We start from the raw sequence: 24,856 nt of genomic DNA, 5'->3' as shown, positions 1-24,856 counted from the left end.
AGGAGGTGGAGCAGATGTGGGGAGCGGTGGTCGTTCCTGAGGATTCCCAGATGGGATTTTTCCAACGAAAGACAGAAAAAACACCATTTCAAAGGGTGCCGGGCTGCAGCTCGGGATGTTGTGCACTCAGCAGGGTTTATTGGCCAGAAGGCATTTGCAATAGCCAAAAAACAATTAAATAATGCTAATGGGGTTGGCTGCAGGTCATACAATCAATGTAATGTTCTCCAGGGGTCTTGCACCCATTGCAATGTCCCATGTGGATCCTGCACCCATTGCAAGGTTCCCCATGGATCCTGCACCCGTTGTAAGGTCACCTGCAGATCCTGCACCAGTTGCAAGGTCACCTGCAGATCTGCACCCTTTGCAAAACCACCCTGAGGATCCTGCACCCATCACAAGGTTCCCCTGCAAACTTTTTTTGCAAGGGAAGCATTGCAGGGTGAGGGAAACCAGCTGCATATCTTCACATCCTGGCTCACCATGTGCCCCAGATAGTCTCGTTTTCAGGAAACCCAGGGCTGTTTTGCAACTTGACCTCCTCGAGCCACGTGAGAACTCGGCAGCTCCTGCCCTATCCCCCTCCACAAGATTCTCTTGAATCAGCCAAAATCTGTCTTTTTCAGAGCCAATTCCTTCACCCCCCCCCGTCCCAAGTGAGTTCTGCAAGGAGATTCTCAGGAAACTACAGATTGGCTCCATCTGATTATAAAAAGGGTGGACTTGGGACCAACCCTGCACTTTTTTCCCCTCCATCCTCACATTTCCATGGGCTTCGGGGAGAGCAAAGAGCTACGCTGAGCCTATCAGTAAGTGGCTCCATTTTTAAGTGACTTTCTGCTCTTTTTCTTACATTTACGTTTCTCCTCATTCCCGTCTTCATCTCCATCCCCATCCCCATTGTTATCTTCATCGTCAACCCCATCCCCATTGTTTTCTTCTTCGTCATCCTCATTCTCATCCCTGTCCTCATCCCCATCCCAGTCTTCATCCCCATCCCCATCTCCATCCCCATCCCCATCTTCATCCCCATCCCCAACCTCATCTTCATCCCCAACCTCATCTTCATCCCCAACCTCATCTTCATCCCCAACCTCATCTTCATCCCCAACTTCATCTTCATCCCCAACCTCATCTCCATCCCCATCTTCATCCCCATCCCAATCCCCAACCTCATCTTCATCTTCATCTCCATCCTCATCTCCATCCTCATCTCCATCTCCATCTCCATCTCCATCTCCATCCCCACCCTCTTCTCCATCCTCTTCTCCATCCTCATCCTCATCCTCATCCTCATCCCGGGTTCTACTGGGAGCCCCTAATACATCCCACGTAAGCAAAATAAAGTGTCGGTGATACCTTCACCCAACCAGCAGAGGTCCCAGCTGGGTTAAATCAACCACAAATTAATTAAAAGGGGATTTTTTTCCCCCAACCCAAGCCCAGCCAGAGCACCCAGTCCCTGTTGGTGCTATCAGTTGGGTGCTAAAACCAACGGACATTGGGTGATGGAGAGGAACCCGCACCTCCGAGAGCATCTGGAGGTGGGCAGGAGGCTTGCCCCTGCACTTTGGCCCCTTTTTGTCTCAAATTTCAGTGATTTGGGGGTGGATTCATCCATAGGAGGCTCGGTGGAAGGTAATCGGGTGGGGGGAGTGGATGGAAATAAGGGGAAGGACGAGGTTTTGGAGGTGGCATCAAGAGGGGCTTCAGGAGTTGGGTTGGACGTGGTGGCAATTGGGTGAGGGTGGAGTTCATCCCCCTAAAAAATTAAAAAACAACATCACTTTGGGGTAGTTTTGAGCTAAGATGGGACATCGAGGTCCCCACCAGGCTCCTGCTCAACCCTAAGCTCAATTTTTTGCATTTTTTTTCACTTTTTCTTGGCATTTTTTTATCCAGCAATGGTGACGGGCAGGATGTGGTGGCTCCCAGCCTGGCTGTCCCTGATGTGTGGTGAGTGATGATACGACCTTGTTCATCCAAAAAATGTCATTTTTCTGGGGATGGGGCTTGTTTTGGGGGGAAATTGGTACATTTCTGCAGTAAGAAATCCTTGTTCCCCCTTTTTTTGGGGAAAAAAAACCCAACACAGTTTGCTGATGTTTTTTCTTTTTTTCCTCAGCAAAACTCTCTATTTTGTGTCTTCATCAACAAAAATCCCTTGTCACCTATTTATTCATTTTTTTAAAAAAACAAAACTACCCTTATTATCTGCTCCTGTCTTCCAAGAAAAAATCTTTACTCCCTATTTTTTAGGAGAAAAAAAATTCCTTATCACCTGTCTTTCTTTTTTTTTGCCAAAAAGCCCTTATCACCTGTTTTTTTCCACAATAAATAAATAAGCTGTCATCACCTGTGATTTTATTTTTTTTTAAACTAAGAGTCCTTATAATATGTTTTTTACTAGGAAAAAAAACCCTTAACATCCTATTTTTCACTAAACAGCATGATCATATTTTGGGTAAAAAGCCCTTGTTTCCCTAATTTTTATTTTTTTAAGAAATAAGTTTTATTCCCTGTTTTGTGTTTCAGTTGTTGGAAAACACCTATTATCATCCATTTAGTGGTTTGGGGTTTGTTTGTTTGTTTGTTTTTCAGAAAAAAAAAGTCTTTGTTACCTGTTTGTCTTCATAAGGAAAAAAAAAAATCTGATACCCAATTTTTTTTTTGAGGAGAAAAATGCCCTATAAACTCTTTTTTTAACCACAACACCTTTATAACCTGCTTTTTTTTTTTTTTTTCCAGAGCATTCCCCTATCACTTGTCCCATTTTTCAGAAAGAAAGAAGTTTTTTTTTACAATTTGAATTCTTTTTTGTTTAGAAAAATGCCCTAAATTCCTTTTTTCCCACCCAACAGCCCTTTTTACTTCTTTGGCTTGCGTTAAAAAATAAAAAATAAATAAAAAACTTATTCCCTGGGATTTTTCTTTCTTGGTTTAAAAATGTCCTGTTTGCCTTTTTATTCTATTAAAAAAAAAAAGTGTTTTCTCCTCCTTTTCTTTTCCAGGAAAAAAAATATATATATAATATATGTGTGTGTATATATATATATATATATATTACTATTTATTTGGAGGGGGGAAAGGTCAGGAAAAAAACGTATTACTTTTCACCTAAAAGTCCCTTAAAGCCTGTTTGATTTTCATCAAAAATCATTTATTATTTGTTTTTGTTCTCAGCTAAGGGGTCTTTTTAATGTAAAAGGATCCTTTTCACCTATTTGGAGGGGGGGAAATAGCTATTACTAACTGCGTTAATAGGAATTTCTACGGCAAGTTTCTGCTGACAATTTTTATTTTTGTTTTTCTTGTGCTTCCCCCTTGACTTTTCTGCTGCAATCACTGTATTCAGGCAGACCTTATCCTCCTTGCCCTGAACTTTTTACTTCAGTTTTCTTCAGCAAAATGTCCCTATTCTTGGTATTTTGGTTCTCAGGACTTTGCGCTATAATTTATGTGGAAAAACCCGTTTACTGCATGTTTTAAAAGCTATGAGGAAAAATAAAGACAAAAATAAACCTCAAAACTTTCTACTGCAATTTCTGCATCAAACGCTTTTGTTTTTTTTAGTTTTTCTGAACTTCCTAACTGTATATTTCTGCAACAACAACAAAAAACTTTATTTCCTACTTCCCTACTTTCAGTTGCCCCAACTTTCAGAAATTTCAGTTGCAATTTCTGCAACAACAACAAGAACATTTATTTCCTATTTTTCATTTTTCAGAACTTTCTCCTGCAAGATTCTACTGGGGGAAAAACACTTTTTTTCTTTTTTTTTCCCCCAGAAATTTCTATTGCAATTTCTGAGGCTGAAAAACCTTCTTTAGTATTTTTCAGAAGCTTCTACCTCAATTTCCGCAGCTGAAAAGCCTTCTTTTCCTGGTTTTGGGTGTTTGGGTTCTTTTTGTAGTTTTCTTGGTTGTCTTTTTTTTTTTTTTTTCAGAGCTTCCTACTGCAAGTTTCTGCAACCAAAAAAAAAAAAAAAAGGATTTTTTCTGCAGAATTCTCTACTTTAATTCCTGCAGCCAAACCCACCCTTTTCCCCCGTTTTTTCCAGGCCTTTCAACCGCAACTTTTCGTGGCAAGGAATTCTTTGTCGCCTTCCCGCAGAACAACCAGGAAGCCACCCGCCCCAACATCAAGCTCCTCTTCACCTCCTACTTCGACGCCACCCAAGTGACGGTGACAACGAACGATGACACCTTCAGCAACACCATCACCCTCAGGAAAGACCAGACGGTTTCCTTCCACGTCCCCGGTACCCTGGAGCTCATCAGGAGCCGGATTTCACAAAAAAGCATCTTGATCAAGTCCACCAAGGACATCTCCGTGGTCTTCACCAGCTCCAAGCCCTACAGCATCGGTGCCACCGCTGTTTTGCCCATCGAAAAGCTGGGCACCGAGTACTATGTGGTGACGCCAGACGACAGCTCAAAAGATGGCTTGAAAGAATTCGTGGTGGTGGCCGGGAAGACCACGACCTTCATCTCCATCACCTTCAAGGGCAGTGTTTATTTCAGAGGGACGACTTACTCTGCCGGCTCGCTTCTCCGCATCTCCTTGGACCCGTACCAGAGCTTGCAGCTGCAAAGCGACGATGATCTGTCGGGCACCAAGATCACATCGGACAACGTCGTGGCCGTCCTCAGCGGACACACCTGCGTGAAGATACGCACAGACTGTGACTACGTGGTGGAGCAGCTCCTGCCAGTCACCGCGTGGGGGTACACCTACATCGTCCCCCCCAACCCCCTGCAGAAGGTCCACGATTATGTCTATGTTGTGGCGGCTGAGAGGACCTCCATTTCCTACCACTTGGATCATTCACCTTCCAGAAAGGACATCTTGGCCGGCGAGGTCTACAAATTTGAGACGAGTCAAAATTCACCATTCTACGTGAGCTCTTCGGCTGCAATTCAGGTGGTTTTCTTCTTCACCGGTGCCAGAAAAGGCTCACTGAGGCAAGACCCTTTCCTACTCAACATCCCACCCATCGTCAGCTATTGCCCGTCCTACTGGGTCAACAGCCTGAACGACTACAAGAACTATGCGCTCATCATCGCCAGGAACACGGACACACGCTCCATCACTGTCAACCAGAAGACATTGAAGAGCTCGTGGCAAGAAGTTCCCGGCTCGGACTTCTCCTGGACCATGCTCAGCATCAGCAAGACATCCGAGATCCAGAGCACCGAGCACCACCCTGCAACCTTTGGGCTACTGGTCTTTGGCTTCCACAGTTACAGAGGCTTTGGCTTCACCGGCCTTTGTGCCACGCGTAAGTAGGGCTCAACGCATGGTTATGTGGCCGTGAGATGGTGGCTTCTTGCTCTGTGGAACCACAGAGTGGTTGAGGTTGACCTCTGGAGGCCAACTGGTCCAACCCACGCTCAAGCAGGTCACCCAGGATCACATCCAGGTGGCTGTTGAAGATCCTCCAAGGAGGAGACTCCACCACCTTACTGGGTTGGAGCCAGTGCTCCATCACCTGCACAATGATGTTCTTCCTGATGTTCACCTAGAACCCGTTGTGTTCCTGTGCCTGGGGGATGCTCTGTCCCATCCTCCAGGTGTAATGATTCATATCTTCATTAATATTATTAATATCTTCATATTAATATGAAGATATTAAACAGGACTGGACCTGGTATTAACCCTTGGGGTATTGCACTAATTACTGGCCTCCAACCTACTGACCCTTCCGTGCTTTGTTCCTGCCGTTGTACCTTGCAGACCACTGGCTTTTCTCATGGATGCTGCTGCTTTTCCTTACAATCTATTTTCTTTCTCAGCAACTTATTCCATGCTTTCCTGTGCCGACATCGTCTGCAGTGAGCAGCAGAGGTGCAAGATGGTGGAAGGAGTGCCCACGTGCATCCAGGAAACATTCTCAACCTGCTGGGCCACCGGCGATCCTCACTACCTTACCTTTGATGGGAAAACCTTTGATTTCATGGGAACGTGCACCTACACCATGACCAAGAGCTGCGATGAAGACCCGGACCTGCCCATCTTCAGCGTCGAGGCCAAAAACGAGCACAGGGGTAACCCAAAAGTCTCCTATGTCAGTGTCGTGATCGTCCACGTCTACAACATTACCATTACTGTGGTCAGGTCCGAGGACGGGTTTGTGAGGGTACGTATGGAAAAAATTAAGAAATCCAAAGAAATATCTTGGTGTTTCACTAGAATAACATATTTCCTGTGTAGGTGATGCTACCATGCGGGCATTTCCTGCGTGGCAGGAAAATTGCCTTTGCCACCTTGGCCCTAGTGTGGGTGGAACCAATGTCATTTTCACATCTCTTGAAGGAAAAGGTGTTGCCTTGATCCCACCTGGGTTTTGTTGTCCTTGGCTGATCACCAAATTTCTGCACAAGGAGAGGGGAAAATTGGGGATGGTGAAGTGGAGGGGAAATGCTCTTTTTTCATATTTTATGCTGAATTTGAGGCTCACAACTTGCAAGAAAACACCTCGAAATTCAACATATCTCATTTCTCACCTTGCATCTGATTTATTTCCCTTCCAGGTGAACAACCACTACTCCCGCCTCCCCATCTCCCTCGCCCAAGGGAAGCTCCAGCTGCAGCAGAAGGGCAGGTCCGTCCTGATTAAAACCGGCTTCCTGCTGAAGGTCCTGTACGACTGGGATGACCACTTGGTGGTGAAGATCCCCAGTGTGCTGGCCAACAAAGTGTGCGGGATGTGTGGCAACAGCAATGGCAACCCCCAAGACGATGTTCTCCTGCCCAACGGGGATGCAGCTCAGAACACCGTGGATCTGGGCCAGGGCTGGAAGGTGTTCGATGAGAGCAGCCACTGTTTCGACAGCTGCATCGGCGACTGCAAGCAGTGCCCACAGGATGAGGCGAAGAAGTACAAGGTGGAGGGATTGTGCGGGTTGCTCAGCCAAAGCCCGGGGCCCTTCCAGCGCTGCCACGCTGCCATCAACCCCAAGAATTACCTGGACAACTGCGTCTATGACCTCTGTGTCAACAACGGGCTCCATACCATGCTGTGCCAAGCCCTGAAAGCCTATGCAGATGACTGCCGGGAAGAGGGAATCATTGTGGATGACTGGAGGACGCCAGCGCATTGTCGTGAGTAGCTCCTGGTTGGCAGAAAATCCTCCCTTTGGGCGAGCAAGGTGCCATGGTGCTAATTAGGGTGGGCGGAATTAAGGTGAGATGGGGCTGGAATGGGCACAGAAGGGGTATGAAAGGGAAATTGCACCAATGGGGATGGTTGACCCTCTGAAGTGGGTCACTTTGAATTAGGCTGCATGATATTGTGCCTGAAAAAGCTGTGAGCTCCATGAAAAGAGGGCTAGAAAAAGTTATTAAGGCAAGTCCCCATAGAGGCTCCCAGAAGACCAGGCAGAAAGCCCATAAAGTCCACAGGGGCTCCCAAAAATCCCCACAAAAAGCCCATAAATTCCATGTGGGCTCCCAAAAGTCCATGCAGAAAGCCCATAAAGTCCACGGGGGCTCCAGGAAGCCCATGGGAGGCTACCAAAAGTCCACGTAGATACTCTTAGCATTCTGCTTCACTTCCTTACTGCCAAGGAGCAACCCCCCCATTGCAACCACGGTGTCCTGTCCCTTCAACAGCTCTGTCCTGCCCTGAGAACAGCAACTACAGGTCTTGTGGCAGCGCCTGCCCCGCTACCTGCAACAATGCTGCAATGCCGGCCGACTGCGGTGCCTCGACCTGCGTGGAGACCTGCGAGTGCCAGGAGGGCTTCGTGTTGGACGCTGGCAAGTGCATCCCCCAGGCCGAGTGTGGCTGCGTCTTCGAGGGCCGCCTGCACGGCCTTGGCGAGGAGTTTTGGGGCGACAGCACCTGCACGAAACGTTGCGTTTGCGATGTGGCCACGCGGACGGCCGTATGCCGCAAGGCCAGCTGCCATGCCCAGAAAGAGTGCCGGGTGGAGCAGGGCATCCAGGATTGCTACCCCACGAGCTATGGGAACTGCACGGCGTATGGCACCACTCACTACAAGGACTTTGACGGCGGGAGGTTCATCTTCCAGGGCACGTGCGTCTACCAGTTCACCGGGTTGTGCAAGAAGAGCCAAGACCTGGTGGATTTCCAGGTGCTGGTGCAGAACGGCCACCAGGATGACCAACTTCTGTCCTCCATCGCTCTCGTGAAGATCAAAGTCTATGGGAAAAGCATTGTGATCAGCCAGAAGGACCCCAACAAAATCACTGTGAGTTTAACAAACTTGATTCTGTTTCTACATTCACTTCTTGCTCCTCATCCCAGCCTCCTTTTCCCATTTTTACTCTTCCACCTTCATGCCTCATTTTTTCCCCCCATATTGGATAATGCTGAATATTCTTCTCCAACCATGCTGCTGATATCCAGAGCTACCAGGTCTGCTTGCCCTGCATTAATCAAGATTTAATTGCCTAAATATTAGGCCTTCATTGAAAGGTCTTCACCTGAACCAGGAGGTCAGTATGTGATAAGCCAAGGCACTGTTTATCTCAAAGATGGTGGGCATCTCTGTTTGGGGCAGATGATTAAATCTGGAAAGTCTTCTAAATTACTTGAGTGCTTTAGATGGAGACCAAATTGCAGGCATCTGGGGTGGCATGAAAACACAACTTGTCTTTACAGATGGATGTAGATTTTTTTTAATTTTTTATTTATTTTTTTTTGCTTTTGCCCCCAGGTCAACAACCAATTGGCCAACTTACCATACCACCACAAGAGGAAGATCTCTGTCTACAGAGGTGGGCAGGACGCGGTGGTGGAGACCGACTTCGGCCTCACTGTCACCTACGACTGGCAGAGCCAAATCACCGTGGTGGTGCCTGGCACTTATGCAGATGCCCTATGTGGCCTCTGCGGGAACTACAACGGGGACACGAGTGACGACATGATGATGAAGAACGGTCAAACGACACTAAACCCTGATGACCTTGGGCAGAGCTGGAAGGTGGCTGACGTCCCAGGTTGCATGGAGCTGTCGCAGGAGCAATGCCCCACCCTGATGGAGGCCATGAGGCAGCAGGAGGTCGCAGAGAACGGTTGTGGGCTCATCTCGAAAGTGGACGGGCCCTTCACAGCCTGCCATGCTCTGGTGGACCCCTTCAATTACGTCCAAAACTGCGTGCACGATTTTTGCCTCTTCCCAGACCAGGAAGCTGTGGTGTGCCAGCAGATCAGCCACTACGCCGCCACCTGCCAAGCCGCCGGCGTCACCATTGGGAGTTGGAGGACGGACGATTTCTGCAGTAAGCTGGGACAATTGGAGGGTTTTTTCTTTTGTTTTGTTTCACAAAGGGTTGTGAGCATCAGAGGGAGCCCCAGTCCTGGGAAAAAACCTATATGGGGATGAACCAGAGGTCTCACTTGGTGTTTTATCCCACCCAAAGTCTAGCTTGGACCCATTGTCACTGTCTACAGCCAATGCACACCCTCATCCAGCTATGGTGGGCAAATGATTTGGTCCCAATAAGCACCAATTCTTGGCTAAAATGAGAGTTGAGGCTAATTGCCTGGGTTGCTTAGAGGTCAAATCTTTATAAAATGCACCAAAAATCTCTGTATTAAGGGAGAGGAACTGGTGTTGAAACCCAATTAGGAACCTAACGTGGTAGCAATTGTGTTGCTTGAGGGAATAATGGGGGAAAAAATGGACAGTTCAGGGGTTTAAAACACCACCTAAAAGGGTTGAGACCTCCCTTATGGTCATCTCTTCCCTCATGTCCACAGCAAGCAAGAGATGAGATTTAACCATGAAGCAATTGGATGAAAAAAGCCTGCTTCTGGCAAACCTCATCTCTGGGCCCAACTCTCTCCAGTTAGAGGAAACCTCTTGGATCTGGCCCGTAGTTTCCTTGCTCCTAACGATCCCCCTTGTCTTGTGGCAGGTATTTCGTGTCCTGCAAACAGCCACTACGAGCTCTGCTCCCAGACCTGTAGCCAGATGTGCAGCAGCATTTACACCTCGGTGAAGTGCTCCGAGCACTGCAAGGAGGACTGCGTGTGCAACGAGGGCTTCGCGCTCAGTGGCGATGAGTGCGTCCCCATGGCCCAGTGCGGATGCCTCTACCAGGACTTCTACTACAAGCTGGGGGAGACTTTCCACCCCACCAAGCAGGAGAAATGCCGGTGCCAGGACAACGGCTCTGTGCTCTGCGAAGAAGTTCCTGACACCGATGAGACCGAATGCAAAGTTGTCAACGGTGTCACCCAGTGCCAATCTGCCACCCTTGGGACCTGTGTGGTCACCGGCGACCGCAGCTATGTGTCCTTCGATGGGTTGGCCTTCGAAATCCCTGGCACCTGCTCCTACATCCTCACCGAGACCTGTGCCGGCGACGACAACGTCAAGTCCTTTGTTGTGAAAATCGAGAAGGATGCCCGGCAGAAAAGGAAGGTCTCCACCATCCAAGCATTGTCCGTTGAAGTCTACGGACTCACATTGACCATGGCACGAGGCAAGACAGGAACAGTCATGGTAAGGAGGTAGTTGGTGGCCCAACATGGGTGCAAACATGCTGGTGACAAAGTCTACAGCCTAACATTGACTTTGGCATCAAGATAGAGGGGACGCCCTGGTATAGTTGTGCTTCATGCTCAGCCTCTTCTTGGTTGCAAGCTGGTGTCAAAGTCTACAGGCTGGTGTTGACTTTGCCATGAAGCAAGAACTGAATGGTCCAAGTAAGGCCATATTTTGGGGTTCACCACTTTTTGGGTGCGAACACAAGAGATCCAAACATTTTTCCTTGATGGAGAGAAGAACTTACATTTATGTCCAACAGAAAGCCATTTTCATCCCCACTTCCCCTTCCAGTTGCAAACTGGGAGCCATAAATTCATAAAAACATTGGTTGGAAGGTGCCTCCCCCAATGTTTTTTGCTCCTACCCCCGTGTCCTCCTCCCTGAGGCTCACCATGGGATTTCTCTCTCTGTCCCAGGTGGACTCAATATTCTACAACCTCCCGGCCATCCTGAGCGAGGGACGGGTCCAGGTGCACCAACATGGGATGGGCGTCCTTCTTCAGACCGACTTTGGCCTCGTTGTACACTACGACCTCCTCCACCACGTGTTGGTCACAGCTCCCCAGAGCTACAAGGGCCACCTCTGTGGGCTCTGCGGCAACAACAACGGGCAACAAGATGATGATCATCTCCTCCCCGATGGCCACAACGCCCCCGATGTGACCGCCTTTGGCTCTGCCTGGAAAACACCCGAGGTAGCTTGCAGTGACGACTGCTCCAAAGACGACTGCCCGGTCTGCACGGAGGAGAAGGAGGAGGTCTTCCAGAAACCCAACTACTGTGGTGTCCTCGTGGTCCCTGAGGGCCCCTTTTCCTCCTGCTACAACACCATCAGCCCAGCCCCGTATTTCCACGCCTGCATCCATGACCTCTGCCTCACCGAAGGCAACACCAACGTCCTCTGCCAGAGCATCCAGAGCTACGTATCCACCTGCCAAGATGCTGGCGTCACCATCGAGGCATGGAGGAAACCTTCCTTCTGCCGTAAGTGGGGGTCACAGGTGGGAAACTTCCTCCCCGGTCCAGAATCCATGCCCTGTTGGGATGAATTGAAAAATAAATTCAGAGGGACAACGTCTTGAGAGCTGAAGCACCATCAAAGAGTGGGGAGATGCAAACGGTGGTGTTGGGGTGGAATGATGATGGCGACATGAAAATTCTGGGGGGAAAAAAACAATGTGATGGGGCCTGTTTTTGATCGGTGCTTTGAGTAAGTGGGAATAGACTTTGCAATGCCAATAAGATTGATTTTTTTTTTTTTAATTGGTATTGATGCTTGTGTTGGCTTTTTTCATTCACCCTCAATGGGGTGGATTTTGGCTCCCCTTGGGAACAAATAGGAAAAGCAAACACAAGCATCAAAGGGGTGGATTTTCATTAATGTTGGGGCTCCACCGTCTCCCTCGGGTGCAATTGTGGGCTGCCCAACCTTCAGTTTGGGGACAATCATCCTTTTCCTTCCAGCCTTGAGTTGCCCGGCCAACAGCAGCTACTCCCTGTGCGCCAACCTCTGCAGCAAAAGCTGCGTGGGGCTCGTGGATGCCTCCAAATGCCCCAAAAAATGCACCGAAGGCTGCCGCTGCGACGAAGGGTACACCTTTGATGGGAACGCCTGTGTCCCCAAGGACAAATGTGGATGTTTTGTGGACGGGATATATTACAAGGTAGTCATGTCTTGAGGCTGGGAGACTTTGGGTTTTCTTAATCAATTTTATTTGGGTTTTATTCTTCCCACTTGTGTAACAACCTAGTGCAAGCAAGGACCTTCAAAGGCAATGTGTGCATGACACAAAGAACCTTGCAAAAAGAAAAAGACAAAATCTTCCATCTGCCAAGTGATTCTGCTCTTTGTTATGAAGAAATCTGAGGCATTTTCACATCTTTTCATCACTTGGCATAAAAGTGCTAGCACAGCCGTGGATGCCTGTAGATAGATGCGATGCATTCCACAGCTGAAGGTGCTAAATAATATATTTTTCCTTTAGGGAAGGTGAAAGAAGGCAGATGGTTTTTTGCTTCTTTCCCAGACCCCTTCCTTGCAACAAAAACAAGACATCCTTCAGCAATTTTGCCTTTTGCAAGCTGCGTATTTGCTCCAGTAGATCTCAATGCATTTTTCCCCCTTTTGAGCACATTAAGACCAAAAAAAGAGCACACTTCCATGCCTCAGATGACCTGATTTTTCTCTCTGCAGGAGAACGTGGAAGAAACATTGAGTTCCTGCACTTTCCACATTTTTCTAAATATCTTAATCACCCAAAATCAGCTCCTTTTGGAGCAAAAATAAACGGATAAATAGAACAGAGGTTTTTTCTAAGACGGAGGCGGTTTTTCTAATAATGGGTGGATTAAGGATCTGGTCCCTGGGTTTTATTTCCACATTTTTATGCATTTACTCCTAATGGTTTGTGCTTCTCATCTCAACGTTTGCAACCTCTCGCCCTGCAGCCCCATGAGTTGGTCGTGAACGAGAACTGCCAGTCGCGTTGCACGTGCATCCCTGGGAAGGGTTTGACCTGCGAGAGCCACGGATGCAGTGATGATGAAACCTGTGAAATTCGGGATGGGGTCTTGGGTTGCATCAACCAAAGTAAGGAAAAACGGGGTTGTATGAGCTGGGGAGAAAGGGATCTCTGAGCCAGAGAAGATCCTGGGGCTGGCTGGGATGTGTGGATGAAGGTGCAGGCTGAGGTGGGAACCCTACAGCAAGGGGAGATGGAGGACACAGATCCCATCTCAACACTGAGATGGTCAGGAAAGTGGTGGAATGATTCTGGAGAAATAAAAGGCTCCAGCAAAGCAACCTCTTTGCTTTGGGTCTACCCAAATGTCCAATTCTAACCATGGTGGTGGCACCTTCTTGAAGGGCAGGAGGGATCTTGGGTAAGGATGAACCCAATCTTGATCCTTTTCCTCGTGAAATGGGGGGAGAGACAGCTGAAAAGGGGGGGACTTGGGCTCAGGGGCGGATTATTGTGCTCTGATTTGCATCTCAGAGCTGCTGAGCCCCTCTTAAAGCCCAAGGGGGAGCAGAGGATGCTTGGTGGACCTCAAGGCCAGTGAAGACGCTTTGTCTGCGTGATGACATGGGATGTGCTCCTCACCAGAACATCCCCCATGGACATTTCTTCTCCTTCTAGACCCCTGCAAAGCCCTTCAGTGCCGGCCCAAGGAGACGTGCAAATTTGAGGATGGCCAGGCCAAGTGTGTCCCATCCCTGGTGGCCACCTGCTGGGGTTGGGGTGACCCCCACTACCACACCTTCGACGGGCGCGATTTCGACTTCCAAGGCACCTGCACCTACACCATGGCTGAATCCTGTGGGAACGACTCCAAGTTGGTGCCCTTCAAGGTGGAGGCCAAGAACAACATCCGAGGCGGGGTGAAATCTGTCTCCTACATCAACTTGGCCAACATTGAGGTCTATGGCCAACAAATCTCCATCCGTCAGAAGGAAGTGGGCAAAATTAGGGTGAGTTGGCTTAAAACAGGCAGGATTGGCCTTTCTCCATCTCCTTTCCCACCTATCTCATCCCCACCTCCTTTCCCACCCATCTCTTCTTCCATCATGGCTAACATCTCCATGTGTTCCATCAAGGCCACCGTTATTTTTGGCTGAATCTGTCAAGCCAAAATGTGAAGTTTTGAAACGTTGGGGTAGAAGGGGAATGCGCTGCCCCACATGGGGCAATGTGGGGTGGTTTTCTGCCCCCTGGGGAAGCCAAAAGGTGTGCAAGAAACCTCAAAGCACATGGGACACCTCCAGGAGGTTTGCGATAGCAGCTGGTGTGTGTAAATTGGGTAAGGCAAAGCTCAACAGAAGTAATTGCATGTGGATGCAAAATAATTGCATGCCCCAGGAGCACGCAGATCCATGCACCACGCTCACATGTAATGCTCCCCATCCCTAGGTGAACGGGGTGCTGACCCTGCTCCCGGTGAGCCTGGAGGACGGCAGGCTGGAGCTCTTCCAGAGCGGGCTCAATGCCGTGCTGGAGACCAATTTCGGCCTCCGGGTGACGTACGACTGGAACTGGTACCTGCTCGTCGAGCTCCCCAGCAGCTATTACAAGCACACCTGCGGCCTCTGTGGCAACTTCAACCTCAAGCCGGAGGACGACATCCCCCAGCAGAGCGGCGACCTCATCGCCTCCATCGTGGATTGGGCCAAGGGCTGGAAAGTCCCCGACGACGACCCGTTTTGCTGGGATTTCTGTGAAGGCGACTGCCCCGTGTGCGAGGAGGAGAAGAAGGAGTTGTATAGTGGCAACCAGTATTGTGGCCTGATCAAAAAAAGCTTCCAGGGGCCCTTCAAGGCTTGCCACGATGTTGTCAAACCCAGGGATTTCTTCCGCAACTGCCTCTATGACGTGTGCATGAACGATGGGGCAAAAAGCATCCTCTGCAAGACACTGGAAGCTTATGCATCCACCTGCAAAAAGCAAGGGGCCGTGGTGCACGACTGGAGGACACCATCAGGCTGCTGTGAGCAATGGGCTTCCTCCTTGCCAATGTGGTTTTGCAAACTAGGGGGAATATCTGGCATGGGATGATGCATGTAAGGTGCTTGGCGAGTTTGCAGAGGGGAATATTTAGCTTTGGGGTGGCGTGTGCAAAATAATTGGTGCATTTGCAGAAGTTAGCCATCCAGGGAGGGTTGCATGCGAAGCATGCTCACACAATGCAATATCAATCCCCAGGAGACCGCGTGCAAAGTAGTCAAGGTGCTTGCATGCAGCATCCCCGAATGGGTATTGCACCATGCAAATGCAGTGAGCATTTTGCAATATCCTCAGGACACTGCCTGCAAACTGCTCATTGCATTTGCACGGAGCAATATCCATCTGCAGGATGCTGCGTGCAAAGTGCTGCATGCATTTACGTGCTGCAACATCTGCAGGATGTTGCATGCAAAATGCTTGGTGCATTCGCAAGGTGCAATGTTCATCCTTGGGATGTTGCATGCAAAATGGTGCACATAACACTTTGCAATGCATGCAACCCTGCTGCATTCCCACCCGCTCATCAGCTAATTGCCCCCCTTCCTCCTGCAGCGTTACCCTGCCCAGAAAACAGCCACTATGAAGCTTGTGGCAACGCCTGCCCGGCCACCTGCACCAACCGGGACGCACCCGCCTCTTGCACCCAGCCCTGCGTGGAGACCTGTGCTTGCAACCAGGGCTACGTCCTCAGCGGTGGCCAGTGCGTGGCAGTGGCCGACTGCGGTTGCACCCGCGATGGTCGCTACTACCAACCCGGCGAGGAGTTTTGGGACGACGAGACCTGCCATTCCCAGTGCAGGTGCGACCCGGGTTTGGGCATGGTGGTGTGCAAGGAGGCCAGCTGCAAGGCGGGCGAGCAGTGCACCGTGGTGAAGGGCGTGCGGCGGTGCGTGGCCAAGGGTCGCTCTGTCTGCGTGGCCACCGGGGACCCCCATTACACCACCTTCGACGGGCGCCGCTACGACTTCATGGGCACCTGCGTCTACCAGTTTGCTGCCCTCTGCTCCGAAGACCCCACCCTTGTCCCCTTCATGGTCACCGTGGAGAACAACAACCGGGGCAGCCGTGTGGTCTCCTACACCAAGGAGGTCATCTTGAAGGTCTACAACATGACCCTCAGCCTCAGCCAAGCAGACCCCCAGAAGCTCAAGGTAGGGGGGGGGGGAGGCATCCAGTTGTAGCAAGGCATCTGGTTGGGTTGCAAACTCCTTGCATGGCACCTGGGCAGCTTGCAGGCTCCTTGTGTGGGTTGCAAGGTCATAGAAATCCAACTAGACATCATACAAGCCTGGTGCATGGCATCCGGTTGGGTTGCAAGCTCGTTGTATGGCGTGAGGGTGTTGGGAGGCGTCCGGTTGGGTTTCAAGCTCGTTGTATGGCGTGAGGGTGTTGGGAGGCGTCCAGTTGGGTGCTGAGGGCATCGGGAGGCGTCCAGTTGGGTGCCGAGGGCGTCAGGAGACAACTGGCCACGGTTGCACAGTGTCCAATTGAACTGCAAGGTCATCGTGAGACATCCAGTTGGATCTCAAGCTCGTTGCATGACATCTGGGCAGGTTGCACGCCCATCGCATGGCGTCCTGCTGCCCCTCCGCTCCCCTTCCAGGTCAACGGGATCCTGGTGGATCTGCCCTTCACCCACGGCAACCAGCTCCGTGCCTACATCAGCGGCGTCCACGGCTTCATCAAGACCGACTTTGATGTCATCGCCACCTTCGACTGGCACAGCTACGCCAGGGTCATCCTCCCCAGCACCTACTCACGGTCCGTCTGCGGCCTCTGCGGCAACGCTGACGGAAACCCCGAGGACGACTTCGCTTTGCCCGACGGCAGCTCGGCCACGGACGAAATCCAATTCGCCGACTCCTGGAAGGTGGCCGATGTCCCCGGCTGCTCTGCCGGTTGCACCAAGGATTGCCAAGTTTGCACCGAAGCGGAGAAGCGTGCCTACCGCGGCGACAAGCACTGCGGGGTCCTGGTGAAGAAGCAAGGACCCTTCGCCGCCTGTCACAGCACCATCGACCCGGCCCCATACTTTGACGATTGCCTCTTTGACACTTGTTTCTACAAGGGGCACCAGGAAGCTGTCTGCAGTGCCATCAGTGCCTACGTCACCGCCTGCCAGAGCCAGGGGATTCGTGTCGAGCAGTGGCGCACGGCCGCCTTCTGCAGTACGTGGGGCTCGGTGCGGGGAGATCCACTGGGGTTGCATTGGGGGGTTGCAAGGAGGCTTTTGGGGTGTGCATGCATGGAGGGTGTTGGGTTTGCATGGAGAAATTGGGGCGTGCATGCATGGAGGGGTTTGGGTTTGCATGGAGAAATTGGGGTGTGCATGCACGGAGGCAGCTGGGTTTGCATGCACAAAGGGAGTTGGGGTCTACATGAAAAGCCTGGGGTTTGCATGCATGATTTGGGCTCACATTTCTGCAGGATTTGGGAACTGCAGGAAGAAATTTGGGCTCACAATTCTGCAGGGTTTTAGAATTGCAGGAAGGGATTTGGGTTTGCATTTCTGCAAGGTTTGGGGATTGCAGGAGGGCTTTGGGGCTTGCATTTCTGGAATGTTTTGGAATTGCAAGAAGGGATTTGGGGCTCACATTTCTGCAGCGATTTGGAATTGCATGAAGGAATTTGGGTTTGCATTCCTGTAGGGTTTTAGAATTGCAGGAAGGGATTTGGGTTTGCATTTCTGCAGGCGTTTGGAATTGCAGGGAGGGATTTGGGGCTTGCATTTCAGCAGGGTCTTGGAATTGCATGAAGGAATTTGGGCTTACATTTCTGCAGGGATGTGGAACTGCAGTAAGGGAGTTGGGCTCACATTTCTGCAGGGTTTGGGAATTGTAGAAAGGGATTCGGGCTCATTTCTGGAGTGTTTTGGAATTGCATGAAGGAATTTGGGGTCACATGTCTGCAAGGTTTGGGGATTGCAGGAAGGAATTTGGGTTTGCATTTCTGCAGGGGTTTGGAACTGCAGGAAGGGATTTGGGTTTACATTTCTGCAGGCTTCAGGGATTGCAGGGAGGGATTTGGGCTTGCATTTCTGGAGTGTTTTGGAATTGCAAGAAGGGATTTGGGGTCCCATTTCTGCAAGGTTTGGGGATTGCAGGAAGGGATTTGGGGCTTGCATTTTTGCAGGGGTTTGGAATTGCAGGGAGGGATTTGGGCTCACACTTCTGGAGGCTTCGGGGATTGCAGGGGGGGATTTGGGCTTGCATTTCTGGAGTGTTTTGGAATTGCAGGAAGGGATTTGGGGTCACATTTCTGCAAAGTTTGGGGATTGCAGGAAGGGATTTGGGGCTTTCATTATTGCAGGGGGTTGGAATTGCAGGGAGGGATTTGGGCTCACACTTCTGGAGGGTTTTGGAATTGCAGGAAGGGATTTGGGATCGCATTTCTGCAGGGATTTGGAATTGCATGGAGGGATTTGGGCACAGACAGAGGTAGGACCCTGCACCCATCTCACCCTCCTGCAGGCCCCGTCTGCCCCCCGAACCAGCACTACGAGCTCTGCGGCTCGGCCTGCCCAGCCACGTGCCACGGCCAGGCGGAGGTTGAAGGCTGCGACGAATCGGCCCCGTGCACCGAGGGCTGCTTCTGCGATGCTGGCTTCCTGCAGAGCGGCGACCGCTGCGTCCCCCTGGCCCGCTGCGGCTGCTTGCACGACGGCCGCTACTACCAGCGGGGCGAGGAGTTCTTCTCCTGCCCGCGGTGCAGCGAGCGTTGCACCTGCAAAGAGAACGGGGAGGTGGAGTGCAAAGAGGCGAGCTGCGGCGAGGGAGAAACGTGCACGGTGCAGGACGGCGTGCGGGGCTGCTATCCCAGCACCTGCGGGCGCTGCGAGGTGCTGGGTGCCACTTCTTTCCGCACCTTCGACGGGCACATGCTGCGTTTTGCTGGCTCCTGCACCTACACGCTGGCGGCGGCCGAAGCTGCCGGCCCCGAGGTGGAGCTGGTGCCCTTCATAGTGCGGGTGCAGAAGGACCACAGAGGGCCGGAGCCGCTCACCCAGCAGCTGCTGATCACCGTGCACGGCATCACCATCAGCATGAGCCAGGGGAAGCAGTGGGAGGTGAAGGTGAGGGGCCGGAGTTGCTGCAAGGGGTCCTCGTTGTGCAAGTGGCATGCGTGCACCCGAGGGTGCTGGTTTGGCTCCTGCACCCTGTCCTGATCGTGCGTGCACCCAAAGGTGTTGCTTGGAGGTGGAGAACTCGTGCATCATGTCCCCACTGTGCGTGCACCCGAGGGTGCTGCTTGGGCTTGCAGTGCTCTTGCAGCCCTGTTCTGGGTGCAACCCCATTTCAGGCTGCAGAGCATGCACACCCCGTTTTAAATGCAAACTCCCTTTTAAATGCAAACCTATTTTAAATGCAAACCCCGTTTTAGGTTGCAGAGAAGAGGATGTAATCCCCACTTTAGCTGCAACCCCATTTTAGGTTGCAGAGCATGGAAACCCTGTTTTAAATGCAAACCCTATTTTACCTGCAACCCCATTTCAGGTTGCAGAAGATGCAACCCCCACTTTATCTGCACCCCACCCTTACCGGCAACCCCATTTCAAGCTGCAGACCACCCCAAACCCCTTCATTCCTCTGGGTGCTCACCCTGACACCCCTTTTCTCCCCCCCTGCAGGTGGATGGCGAGCGTCACCTCCTGCCCCTGACGCTGGCGGGGGGCGCGGTGACGGTGATGCAGGAGGGCGCCCACCAGGTGCTGCGGGCGCAGGGGGGCCTCAAGCTGCTCTACGACAGCATCTCCTACGTGCTGCTCACCCTCCCCGCCTCCTACCGGCACCACACCGGCGGCCTCTGCGGCAACTTCGACGGCGACACAGCCAACGACGCCGCCAGCCCGGAGCAGCTGGGGGACAGCTGGGGCATCCCCGTCAGGGGTTGCACGCACGGCTCGCAGCTGGAACCCTGTCCCCAAAGCAAACCCGAGCTCTGCGGGTTGCTGGAGGACGAGACGGGGCCTTTCGGGGGGTGCCACAAGGCGGTGGCGCCCTGGGAGCACGCGGCGAGCTGCGCGCAGGAAGGGTGCGGCAAGGCGGAAGGCGCGGAGCTGTGCAGGATCTTGCAGGCCTACGCCGCCGCCTGCCAGGCCGCCGGCGGGGAGCTGCAGGAGTGGAGGGAAGCAGCCAAGTGCCGTGAGTGGACGGAGGGGAGGCTGCAGGAAGCGGGGAGGCGGTTCTGTAAGGGGGGGGAGCCGTTGCATGCAGCAGCAGTTTAGTTTCGTGGTTTGCACGTGATTGCATGCACTTTTTCTGCAGAGATTGCACACGATTGCGTACACTTGTTCTGCAGCGTGCAGTTGCATGCAGCAGTTTTGCAGAGTTTGCACATGGCTGCATGCAGTGGTGCTTGCATTTCTGAGTGCCAGCAGTTGCATGCACCAGCAGTTTAATTCCACGGTTTGCACGCAGCTGCGTGCGGCAGTTCTGCGGAGTTTGTGCACTGTTGTTTGCAGAGGTGCTTGCACTTTTCTAAGAATGTGAGCAGTTGCATGCAGCAGCAGTTTAGTTCCCTGTTTTGCACATGGTTACATGCACCAGTTCTGCAGAGTTTGCAAGAATGAAATCACTTGCATGCAGCAGTTTAGTACTGCAGAGTTTGCAAGCAGTTGCATGCAGCAGTGACTGCATTTTTGCAAGAGTGGAAGCCGTTGCAGGGGTTCCTGTTTGCATGCAGCAATGTAAATTTACTTTTGCTGTTTTTTGCATGGGGAAAGCAATCGCATGCAGCAATTTTAAATCCCTACAAGCAGTCGAGCAGTTGCATGCAGCAGTTCTTCAGGCCTGCAAACTTTTGCAAGGGGGAGGGGGAAGTGGTTGCATCAATATTTTTTTGGTATTTAGAAAAATTTGCAAAGGGAAAACACCTTGCATGGAATTTGGGGGAAGCTTTTGCTAGGGAGAAGCAGTCCGCATGCAGCCCCATCTTTTGGACACTATTCTTGCAACAACTTTTGCAACACATTTGGGTATTTTTGTGGGGAGAGAAGGAGAAAATAAGCAAGAAATAGCAAACTTGGTGCTTTTCTTTCTGTTTTTCTATCCGCCAGCGCTCTCCTGCCCTCCTGACAGCCACTACGAGCTCTGCGCCCGCACTTGTGACCGGACGTGCGCCAGCCTCTCCACCGGCAGCAGATGCACCACTAACAAGTGCTTCGAGGGCTGCCAGTGCGATGAGGGTTTCGTCTTCAACGGGGGCGAGTGCGTCCCCATGGAGTCCTGCGGGTGCATGCACCGCGGCCGCTTCTTCGAGGTGGGTGCTGCTGGGTGCTTGCACGGGCGGCTTTGCACCGTTGCACGTGCTGAGGGTGTTTGCATCCTTGCAAAGGGAGAGTTTGCAGAATTGCACACCCGGTGGGTGCTTGCATTTTGCAGGAGCAGCTTGGCACCATTGCACACGCCGCGGGTGTTTGCATCCTTTGCAAGGCAGAACCCTACTACATGCTGTGTTTCTTTCATTTTCCCTGCAACCTTTGGAAGACAGAACCCTGTTGCATGCAGCTTTTTTCCCTTTTTCCCTTTTTGCACCCTTTGCAAGGGAAAAAAATTGCTTGCATGCAGCTTTCTCCCATTTTTGCACCCTTAGAAAGTCAGAACCCTGTTGCATGCAACTTTCCTCCATTTTTACACCCTTTGCAAGGCAGAACCCCATTGTGAACTGCATTTTTCCTTTTCTCTGCACCCTTAGCAAGTCAGAACCCTGTTGCATGCACCTTTTTTCCCTTTTTTCAACCTTTGCAAGGGGAAAAGCTGCTTGCATGCATCTTTCTCCCACTTTTACACCCTTAGCAAGGCAGAACCCCGCTGCACGCTGCATTTTTAATCCCCCCAAAGGATTTTACCACCCTAACCACCCCTCTCCCGCCCCGCAGATCGCCGAGACCATCCTCTCCGCAGACTGCAGCGAGAGCTGCACGTGCCGGGCGGCGGGCGGCATGCTGTGCCAGCCGGCCGGCTGCCCCTTTGGCCAAGTCTGCGGCACGCGCAACGGCATCCGTGGGTGCGTGGAGCAGCCCGGCCGCTGCACCCTGGTCCCTGCCACCCGCTTCGCTTCCTTCGATGGTGCCACCAGTGCCACCATGGCCACTGGCAGCTACGTGGTGACATCTCTTTGCAACCCCGGCCATGCCCACTGGTTCCGGCTCTTGGCTGACGTCAGGGAGGATGAGGACCGGCCGGTCGTGGTGGCCCTCCACTTCTTCGGCGGCTCATCTTTCATCACCATCAAGAGGGACAAGAAGATTTGGGTAGGTTGAATCCACCATAAAAATCCCCCGGTGTCAGCCCAGCCCTTCTTTGGAACCAAATTTGGTGGGTTTTCCATCGATATTTTGCAAGGGGCATCGGCTTCGTGCAAGGCTTCAGCACACCATCATCAGGAGATCTTCATCCTTCAGCTCATCCCTTCATTTTAACCCAAATTTCCTTCTTTCCACTCATTTATTCCAGAAGAATCACCCATGGGTGCCATCCTTCATCACAAGATGCCCATGCATTGGTTTGTCTCTCCATTTTAACCAAATCAATGTCTTTTTCCACCAATATTACAAGAGAAGGACCGCCACATGTTGCCCTTCATCCCACTACCAAGAGATGTCCACGCAGCTGCCCAGCCCTTTATATGGACCAAAAATGCCTTTTTTTCCACCAATTTGGGGGGTCCTGGACTCCATCCTGGCCAAAATCTCCAACCAGTTGACCACCTATGATGCCGACAACACCACATGGCTCAACTAAAAGCCCTCAAATTGAGGGATTTTACCCTATTTTAGGCTCCCCCACTATAATAGAGTGGAAGAACCAATTCCCCACCTGTTTCTTCCCAAATTTGGAGACCAACTCATTGCCTACAAGGCCAAGAACACCACATAGCTTAACCAAAAACCCTCAGATTGAGGGATTTCACCCTATTTTGGGCTCTACCACTATGATAGAGGGGAAGAACCAATTCCCCAACTATTTCTACCCAAATTTGGAGGCCAACTCATCGCAGCGTTGTGTTCTACCCACTTCTCTCTCCTTCAGGTCAACAGAACGGGGTCCCGGCCTCCATCCTGGCCAAAATCTCCAACTGGTTGACCAGCTTTGAGGCCAAGAACACCACATGGCTCAACTAAAATACCTCAAATATAAGGGATTTCACCCTATTTTAGGCTCCCCAAGAATGGTGGGGAGGGAAAACCAATTCCCCATCTATTTCTCCCCGAAATTTGAGGCTAACTCATTGAGGCGTTGTGTTTTACCCACTTCTCTCTCCTTCAGGTCAACGGGGTCCCAGCCTCCATCCCAGCTGAAATCTCCAACCAGCTGACCGTCTACGAGGCTGAGAACACCGTGTGGCTCTCCCAAAACTCCGTCCGCATCGGCCTCAGCCCTGCCGGTGAGGTGACGGTGATGGTCCCCAAGGAGCTGAGCAAGCTCCTCTGCGGCCTGTGCGGCAACTACGACGCCGACGCGGCCAATGACCTCCGGGGCCCCGATGGGGGTTTGGTGGCCAACATGGCGGCGGCGATGAAGGCCTGGAGAGCACCTGACTTCACCCATGTGAGCGTCCCTGAGCGGTGACAGCGCGGGGAGTCTTTTTTGGGGGCGATTCGGGGGGAATATTTGTAGTGTTTTGCGGCCTGGTTGTGGCCTTGTAGGCCTCAGTGCCGCCATCTTGGAGAAGCGTCCATCAGTTGGTCAAAAACTTTCAGATTAACCAAAGTTGTCCCTTTTTCTACAAATTTTTGTAGAAGGAAGTAGCAACATGAGTTGTCCTTCATCCCACCATCAGCCCAAGCCTTCAGACTAACCAAAACTGCCTTTTCTCCCCCAGTTTGCTGCAAGGGAAGTCCCCACAGCTGCCATCCTCCACATCCCTATCACCAAAAGATATCCATGTGAAATTAAGCAAAATTGCCTTTTCTTTTTTTTTTTCCACCATTTTCAAGCACCCAGGTGGGCTGCCATCACCAAGAGGTGTCAACCCCTTCATTTTAACCAAAATTCTTTGGTTTTCCCCCAGTTTCACACAAGGCAGATCTCCAGGGGTGTTGTCAGCAGCCTGCTGTTCATCAGCCCATCCCTTCACATTTACCAAAATCACCTTTTTTCCACCAGTTTCACACAAAAAGAGGCAGTTGTCATTCATCCTACTAACAGTACTAGATCCTCGTCCATCAGTTCATCAGTTCACCCCTTCACATTAACCAAAAATCACCTTTTACTCCCCATAAATTTAATGCGAGGAAAACCCCCACAGGGTGTAGACCATATTAACAAAAATCCCCTTTTCTCCCCTCAGAATCAGGCCCTACAGGGCTTACAATGAATGGCTAAGTTCATCAGCACCAAAAGGGGGAAAAATGACGGGAAAGAGCCTAGAAGGAGGGGGAAAGCAATAAAGAGGAGAAAAAAAAGAGAAAAGGGGGTAAAAAAAAATGAAAATGGGCAAAACAACTGAAAAAAGGGTTAATTAATGTGGATTTTTCTCCTTTTTTTCACCCAGTGACGCAGAAAAAGAGAAATGTCACGCCTCGTCCCCGAGGCCGCCGAGGCCAGAGGCCACCGCAGCCCAGACAAAACATAACAAAAAGCTGGCTTTTAACCCCTTTTTTCTCCCCCAAACTACAGGGTTTTGTTTTGCAATAAAATGGCTGAAATTAAGGGGAAAAAAAAAAAGAAAAAGGAAAAAAGCATCAGGCTCGGGGAAGGGGGGTTGGGCGGAGGGGGGGACCCGGATGCATGGGTCCCCTGCCAGCCCTGCGGTGCCCCAGGCACCTCCTGTCACCCCCGAGGTGTCCCCGTCCCCCCCCTCAGTCAATATTTCCCGTCACGGCCACGT

The 24,856-nt window shown here is 51.3% G+C and overlaps 1 protein-coding gene across 1 annotated transcript; it reads left to right on the top strand.

Annotated features, from left to right (window-relative positions):
- Window positions 1-705: 705 nt before the first annotated feature.
- FCGBP (Fc gamma binding protein) lies at window positions 706-24,707 on the top strand. Its single transcript, XM_083815265.1, has 21 exons — window positions 706-809; window positions 1,903-1,956; window positions 4,061-5,281; window positions 5,796-6,139; window positions 6,534-7,104; window positions 7,615-8,216; window positions 8,685-9,249; window positions 9,889-10,478; window positions 10,940-11,507; window positions 11,988-12,187; window positions 12,972-13,113; window positions 13,664-13,995; window positions 14,435-15,008; window positions 15,578-16,176; window positions 16,629-17,193; window positions 18,496-19,097; window positions 19,653-20,166; window positions 21,081-21,283; window positions 21,903-22,277; window positions 23,293-23,574; window positions 24,521-24,707. Exons 2-21 carry the CDS (start codon window positions 1,905-1,907, stop codon window positions 24,521-24,523), a joined length of 8,904 nt encoding a protein of 2,967 aa, XP_083671391.1. The 5' UTR covers window positions 706-809; window positions 1,903-1,904; the 3' UTR covers window positions 24,524-24,707.
- Window positions 24,708-24,856: the final 149 nt, after the last annotated feature.

The sequence above is a fragment of the Anser anser genome, assembly GCF_964211835.1.
Source record: "Anser anser genome assembly, chromosome: 37".
NCBI lineage: Eukaryota > Metazoa > Chordata > Aves > Anseriformes > Anatidae > Anser > Anser anser.
The sequence above is the reverse complement of the archived record's forward strand: the minus strand, read 5'-3'. Positions and strand labels throughout refer to the sequence as shown.

What these genes read in the sequence shown, in the direction of transcription:
- FCGBP (XM_083815265.1), top strand. Translation starts at nt 1,905, where the DNA reads ATGGTGACGGGCAGGATGTGGTGGCTCCCAGCCTGGCTGTCCCTGATG. An exon ending in CTGGCTGTCCCTGATGTGTG is followed by an intron (nt 1,957 to 4,060) that starts GTGAGTGATGAT and finishes CGTTTTTTCCAG; the next exon opens with GCCTTTCAACCGCAACTTTT. An exon ending in GAGGACGCCAGCGCATTGTC is followed by an intron (nt 7,105 to 7,614) that starts GTGAGTAGCTCC and finishes TCCCTTCAACAG; the next exon opens with CTCTGTCCTGCCCTGAGAAC.